At 37.2% G+C, this 8118-nt stretch overlaps 1 protein-coding gene across 1 annotated transcript in view; it reads left to right on the plus strand.

Moving 5' to 3' along the window:
- Positions 1-7065, plus strand: part of LOC124878749 (voltage-dependent calcium channel gamma-4 subunit-like) — a 20619-nt gene extending 13554 nt beyond the window's left edge. Inside the window, exons 5-6 of the mRNA XM_047382839.1 lie at positions 1093-1233; positions 1481-7065. Coding sequence (XP_047238795.1) covers positions 1093-1233; positions 1481-2316 — 977 coding nt within the window. The 3' untranslated portion in view covers positions 2317-7065. The remainder of the gene's footprint in view (positions 1-1092; positions 1234-1480) is intronic.
- Positions 7066-8118: the final 1053 nt, after the last annotated feature.

Consider the following 8118-nt stretch of genomic DNA (forward strand, 5'->3'; position numbering starts at 1 on the left):
TCCCTGTGTCTTTAAGTTTACTAAGCAGAATAAATGTATTAGGTTTTACCCTTCCAAGAGTTGCAAAATCCTTTTCCTTTGCTTTAGTATTTTTTATAGGTATATAAAGTCAAGCATATAAACATATGAAGCCAAGAAAAGCTTTTAGATTCCTTGTTTTGCAATGATGACATTTTATTTTTTATTACTGGATCAACACCATAAATGTTATTTAGATGCAACTGAACATCTGCTACTTAGGCACAAATAGTGCAGAAAACAGTGCTAAAAGATAATGTTTCAACCTCTGTCTCTGGCAGTTGAGGATGGGATCAACTATTCACTTTTGAGCAATTAATTTATGGGAGGGGTATGGGAAACTGGTTATTAAACTTGTAATGGAAATGTAATGAATATGATAAATAGTAACTGAGCAACTTACAAAACCAGCAGGGTGTCAGCAGAGACGTTGTCATGCAAATGGTAGGTTGTGAGTTTGATTCCCAATTCATTCATCCCATGTTCACCTCAGATTTCCTTCTGATCTGGGTATTGTGAGTGAACATTGTGTGACTGGGTGAATGTGACTCTGATTTAAATGTGCTTTATGTTATTGGTACATAAGTTTAGTTCATTTTCCATTTTCTCATGTTAACAAAGTTTAAAATTGCAAATCTAGCTGATTCTCAGGGAGATACCTGACATGGAACGATTTAGAATTTTAATCCTCTCTAAGGTCTCCTGAAATTTAAAAATTTAAATGATGAAATAATGCAGTCATCAACATCAAGAGCTGAGATAGATGTGGCTGAGAACTGGATGTTGAGTTTTTGGTTGTTTTTGGTTGTGTTTTTAACAATACAGACAAAACAATACAGCAATTCATGTGACAGATTGTGCCAAAGCGTGTCCAGAGCCCTAAAATTATATTTTATGATAAAAAGGTAAAGTTCACAGCTGTCACAAATTGTAGTGTAAGACATGAAGTGTCTCACAATATTCTTGGTTTTCATAGCTTCTGCTTGTGGTGAAACTTTGGGAGAAAAAGCAGCAATAATTTTGCATCGTAGAAAAGCCCTTCTGAAAAGATTATTTTTCTGTTGTTATCTGCAGGTGTGGTTAGAGCTTCCAGTATCTTTCCAATTCTCAGTGCCATATTGCTCCTGTTAGGCGGCGTGTGTGTTGCTTCCAGCGGATTCTACAAGAGCAAAAGGAACATTATTCTCGGAGGAGGGATTCTTTTTGTAGCAGCAGGTAAGACTGAAGGTATTTTTATACTGTGAAGTAGAATCCACATAATCATAATCATAAATCTGTTAATAAAGTAAAAAATGATAAGTTATTATTCATGAAATGTATATTGACAGTTTTAATATTGCTGCCTTTTTCTATCTAACTGTGAGCAAGTACCTCCGGTATTTAAAACCTCCAGAACAGTTTCATAAAGCTGAGAATAATTTGTCCCACAGGTGCAGATATATTTTTTTGTATATCTCTCCAGGGCTTAGCAACATCATTGGCGTGATAGTGTACATCTCAGCAGCTCTCAGCGACATTTCTCCAAAGAAAGATGAGGATAAAAAGTGGCACTACTCTTATGGCTGGTCATTCTACTTTGGTGGTCTGTCCTTTATCCTGGCTGAGATGGTTGGAGTCCTGGCTGTTAACATCTACATTGAGAAGAACAAGGAGCTGCGCTGTCGTTCTCGCACTGACCTCTTTAAGAGCACCACACATGCCATGCTGCGTCTACCTAGCTACCGTTTCAGGCGGCGCTCCCGCTCTAGCTCCCGTTCCACCGACCCACCTCGTTCACAGGAGACATCTCCTGTTGGAGCTTCCAAGACCTTCACCCTTCCTCCATCTGCTCCTCCCTTCTCCGTTGCCACTCTGCCCAACCCACACCACACCAGCAGTGGTGGGAGTGGTGGGGGTGGTGACATCTCCATGTACACCCTGTCAAGGGACTCCAAGCTGGGGAGCCTGGGAGGAGGTGCTCCGCCTCTCTATGGCACAGTGGACCGGGCCACGCTCTATCAGCTTCACAATTACTTTCCAAAAGACTCCAGCGGTGGAGGGGCAGGGGGAGGGGCAGTGATAAGCAGTGGTACGCTCCCATCTCACTCAAAGTCCAACCTGGCAGCGGCGGCAGCTGCCGCCAATGCAGCACCACTGAATACCTCCACCTCAGTTGCTGCTCCAGCACAGTCGGCCCCGATTTCAACAGCTACAATGGAACGAGACAGGGGCAACGTTGGAACCCTGGACCGACTGACAGCGAAAAGGGACAGGGATAGCAACTCCGATACACTAAACAGGAAAACAACACCTGTTTAAAACGAAACCTCACAGAGAAAGACTAGAAGGTCCTGAAAAAGTATAAAAAGGTAGGGCTTAAAAGGGTGGGCAACATTCCAATAGTAAGGGTTTTTGTCCTTGAGTCTGGGGTATCCAGCTGCCATAGATACAATATATATATATATATATATATATATATATATATATATATATATAGATGTTTATCATAAACAGTCATAAGACACCTAATAATGTAAGCACATTTATTACAACTGCCTTAAAACCATTAAAACATTGTAGAACACTGCAGCCACAATTTTAAGTCAGTTTTCTCCTGTTAACTTTGATTTCTTTTTTTCTCTTTTACTAAATGTATCATATAAAAATGCTGAAAAAGCCCCATGGACAAAATTGTACAGTTTAACTTTAATCACCCTAGTTTAAATCTGTTGAACTTGAAATGAGTCTTACTCATTTTAATTGTTCCATGTGGCTTTCAAATGTTCGTAACAGTCCAAAATCACTCAAAGATGACCAATAATAGGATGTACCAAGATGATGCAAGCCAAAGTTTTGTCACATATCGGTTTAATGGAACAGAATGTCACAAATATTGCCATGTGATGAGAATTTCAGGGACCAATTCTAGATCCTAAGTAGCTGCTTGACCTCTGGTCCATAGAATATTACCTCATTCATATCTAGCCTAATTTCACACAAAGGAGCAGTCTGATTCACTATAAGACCATTCCTTTTTAATGACGTGTTACAGACACAGTAACTGCAGGAACAACTTGGCGTTCAGTACAGTTGAAGAGAAAGGAAGAGCCAGACCTTCAGCTTCACATTGAACAGTTGTGTACACTCTATCACAGTGCATATACTGTGCCTTGCAAAAGTATTTCTACCCTTTGAGCTTTTTCCCAATATTTAATTTTACAACCACACACTTTATTGTATTTCATTAGGATTAAATAGACCAACACAAGATTTCACATATATTTTTCAAGTTTTTTATCCAAATAAAAATCTTAAATGTATTTGCATTTGCATTCAACACCCTTTACTCTGATGCTCCTTAATGAAATCAAGTGCCATTAAATGCCATCGGAGCTCACCTAATTAATGTACAGTGCTCAACAATGTGAAATTTAAGTGCACTGTAAATATAAAGACGTATATTTAAATAAATGTTAGAATATTTTACTGAACATCATGAACCCCAATTTCAACATCCGGCAGGTCAGGGATAAAGTTGAACATCTCACAGGGCCCACTTTAATCCATCATCTGAAACAAAAAGAGTGTAGAGTAACTGCAACCCTACCAAGACATGGCCAGCAGTTTTAACTGATAGGCAAAGAACAGGTCAGGATGCTGAAATAGCTGCATGGATAACTACAAATTTGGCCCTTTGTGAAGATTTGTATGAAAAAAACCTTCCTTGAACCAAAGCTATTAGAGGTCACATTTGCAAAAAAATTAAAGGAAGGCCATCTAAATACTGTCCCCACGGCAAAACATGGTAGTGGCAGGATCATGCTATGGCAATATTTTTCTTTAGGAATTAATAGAAAGGCAAGTTGTTTGTGTTTGCAAATACAAAGTTAAACCAATTCCATTCACAATTATACACTACTTTGTGTTGATCCATGACACAAAATGTTTGTAAAATACACTGAGATTTGTTGTCTGTAACAAAATGTGAAAAAAGGGGTATGAAGACTTCTGACCCTATGTATAAACAAGTACCGCAACCTGATATTAATGTATTTGAGCTATTATTTACACAAGTGACTGTTACAAATGTATATATATATATACCCAAACTGGGACAAAATATCAAATAAAGATCAAAGGCCATAAAGATCAAATAATTATCATTTCTTTTTTCACATCAGATCATTCTTTTTCTGTGAAACAGCGTATCCAAGATATTGTACAGGTGAAGTTTGGGATGGAATCAGTTGTGGCAAAATGTTTTTTTTTTTTTTAAATGTTCAGCTGAAGCTTCTCAGTTAGGGAATGAACATAATTGCAGTTACTAAGTGCAGTGAAAATTAATTACAGATCACAAGTGCGCAGCTGTACTTTTCTGCTCAAACTGTAAATCATGGTCATGGTGTGTCATCAGGAAGCTTCAAAGTCAATGAAAGTTTTACATTCATAGAGGGAATGTTGCACATGTGTGATATTTAATTGCTTAAAATGTTTTAGGGCTTTTTATGACTGTTTATGACAATAATTAGACTCTAAAGGCTCAAAGGCAGCATCTGTTGAATGTTCTTGCTAAGGGCTGAAAGAGCAAGCTAACGGGTGGGGTTGGGATCAATTTACACTCAGGGGGTAAAACTTTATTAAAAGTCAAAGGTCAAAAATTACAACCATGTGTTGCTCTGTATAAAATATTGACTTATTCAAAGTATATGTGTAAAAATATTATCAAGCACATCTTTAAATCAGAAAATTGCAAGAAATATGTCAAATATTGGGTGAAACACATTTTACAAGGTGTTTTTGAGATGGTAGTTTAAGTAGTGCAAATCTGGGACTATGTTTGCTAATTTGATTTACCAATAAATCAGTATTTACACTCTTAGATTGGTCTAATATCCAAACTCATTCTGGAAATCTGAATGCACTTTTGACTGAACAAATTAACCCAACATTGCTATTAAGAAGACAGAGAAAAAGAATCTACGCTCAAGTTCCTCTGCCCTCTGTCTTTCTACTGCTATAACTATATACTGTTTCACAAAGTAGAATAATAAATGTATTATAAAGTATATTATCAAACCATCCACATATACAAAAACACATCATGTCTGTGAATGGTGAACTTTTGAGTTTTGACATCATTAGTGACCATGATGAGTGACCATCATCTTTAAGTTACAGGAAATTGTAACTCCTTGAGTATTGATATCATGTTTTTGGTGTTTCTATGATCATACTGGCTGTTGCAGGGTATTTATACATTTTAAGGTGATTTTATTTCATCACTTTTATTTCCCTAATCCACTTTCTTTTCCCCTGCTGTTGTGTAGTCTCACATAAAAGGATGCATAAAAAGAGAGAGAGGTTAGTAAGGCGACATTTTTTTAAATTAAATATTATCTTTATTGTTGTTTTTGCATTTTTTTATGCTGGGATTGTTGATTGAGCGTGCATGCTCTACTTCAGCAATGCCTGCTTTACCCTTACATGATGAGACTACAAACTGCCTTGTTCATGAACAGCTAACCTGGATCAACTCGGGGTTACGCGACGTGCTCAAGGGCACGGCATTTTGTCTTGGAAAAGGGTTTTCTTTTTTGTTTTATCTTCAAACCACCTATTGTTCTAATAATTCTACAATGATACATAGGAACATTTTGGTACACTTTTTTCAAAAATATTAAACTTTTTTAACGCATATATTATTTAAATGGAAGTGGGACACTCTTTTTGTTCTCCAATTTGTTTCTCTTTCTAAAATTTTGTTGGATTATTGTTTTTGAATATTATGGTCGGCTTTGTTGTCTGTTTTTAATTGGTTTTCAGTTTTTTCTGTTATATGTTTATTATTTTGGTTAAAATTTTATATCTTTCTTTTTATATATTTCTTGTCTTTCACTCATCTTGTCATCATTTCCTTGTAGGAAATGCAGTGATGTTTTACTTTGAAAACATAACCAACGTAGCCTAAAAATGTGTGTTTTTTATTGTTCTAACTAGTGTATATCTGTAGGTGATAGAGTTTATATTAATGTATTTATTTTGGTGGTGGTATGAATAGATATTCTTAATGTTATATTGTTTTAGAGTTCCAACTCTTGTATCTTGGGACTAAAAAGGTGACATGGTCCCTGCAACAGATAGTTGCTAACCTTAGTGCTGGCGAAGTGAGCTACCTGTGGTCTGTTTTGGTGATGCTAAATGTGTTCATACAGTAAACATTAAGTGCAACCAAGTACATCTGTTGTTTCTAAGGGAAAAATGTGTGTAAATAATGCAATGTAGGCATGGGCCGGTAAAAATATCACAGTTTCATGGTACTGAAGTATTTACAAAAAAAGTTAAAACAAAATTGTATTTTATGACCCAATAGCTTTTATTCAAAGCAGAAAAGCTGGAGGTATCACTATTGTCGCTAAATAATAAAATAATAAGAGGGTGCTCCTTCAGTTTTAATTTTTTTCTTTCTTGTAAGGAAGGAAAAAGAACTGAAAGCTTCTTTCAGCCAACTGATTGCCAAAAACAGGTTGGGGAGGGACAGCTTTACTACTATTTATTACTTTATGCTCTATACAACAAGAGAAATATCTAGTTACTCTGGCACCTTCTCTTGCATTAAAATGTTTTCAAATTATGGAAATAGTATGACATGTTTTTGTGGTTTTGAAACTGTAACATTTTAAAACTCTAGTATTCCTTGTTACCTGGTACCCACCCCATGCCTACTGACATGTGTCCTAACCTTACATATCTTTTGTGAAGTGTTTGTAAGAATTTTCTCTGCCAGACATTTTTCCTTTTATCTTATGTTAATGTACAAATGTTAAATCCATTCTGCCAATGTAAAAAAACTAAGTTCCTTTCCCAGCACTTCGGCTACCGACACAAGTCCAACTTGAAACTCTTCAGAGAAAACTGATATGTTTCCTTTCATCAGATGGATTCAAGAAGGGATACTAATAACAAAGGAAAGCAATACAATATACAAATCCTTACTGGAAACGACAAAAAAATATAAGGTATATATAAAATATAAATATATAGATATATTCAATAAAGTTCTATGTAATATTGGTTGTGTCTGGTGCATCATTTGCTGTGAATGTTTCCAGTAATGTTCAGCTGTCCAAGTGGAAACACCCAAGCAAAAAAATGAAAGCATACAAACAACGACATACAATAATTAAAATGCTGTAATTTCAAAATAATGCAGATATTTTAACCCTGCTGAAGACACCACAGAGAGAGACCAGTTCAGGCCAAATATGTTTTTAATCTTACTGGCAATGAATCTAAACCCAAGCACTATGGCCACAAGTGTGATTGGCTGAATAAATGAAACAATGGATTTGGTGTCAAAGGCTTAATTGGGTCGCCTCCATCATCTTGATACCACATAGTTGTCTTTGTGCAGCAAAACAAGATCATCTTTTTAAGACTTGCTTCAAAAAGATTATTTTTCCAGAACACAGATTCATCACACTTTAATTTTTCTAAATTGCATCTTATTTTATTACAAACAGTGACAGGTGGGACTGAGAGGCTGATTACATCCAGGCTTAAATGGAGCTTTTGTTGTGTATGACACAATGTGCAATGTTACAATAGAGCTAAAACCTTTGCCAACATTATGTCAATTAATCTTGCATTTCACCTTTACCCCCCACCCCCCTCCAGGTCAAAGAGCACTCCACTTTAACCCATTCAGCCATTTTTGTAGTTTGATAGAGATACAATTATCTTGCGGATGACGTGGTCCTGCTGGCCCCCTCTAGCCAAGACCTACAGCATGCGCTGTGGCGGTTCGCAGCCGAGTGTGAAGCGGCTGGGATGGGGATCAGCTCCTCCAAGTCCGAGGCCATGGTACTCGACCGGAAAAGGGTGGCTTGTCCTCTTCAGGTTGGAGGGGAGTTCCTGCCTCAAGTGGAGGAGTTTAAGTATCTCGGGGTCTTGTTCACGAGTGAGGGAAGAATGGAGCGGGAGATCGACAGACGGATCGGTGCGGCTGCCACAGTAATGGGGGCGCTGTGCCGGTCCATTGTGGTGAAGAGAGAGCTGAGCCGAAAAGCAAAGCTCTCAATTTACTGGTCGGTCTACGTTCCTACCCTCACCTATGGCCATGAA

This window comes from Girardinichthys multiradiatus, chromosome 13 (genome assembly GCF_021462225.1).
Source record: "Girardinichthys multiradiatus isolate DD_20200921_A chromosome 13, DD_fGirMul_XY1, whole genome shotgun sequence".
NCBI lineage: Eukaryota > Metazoa > Chordata > Actinopteri > Cyprinodontiformes > Goodeidae > Girardinichthys > Girardinichthys multiradiatus.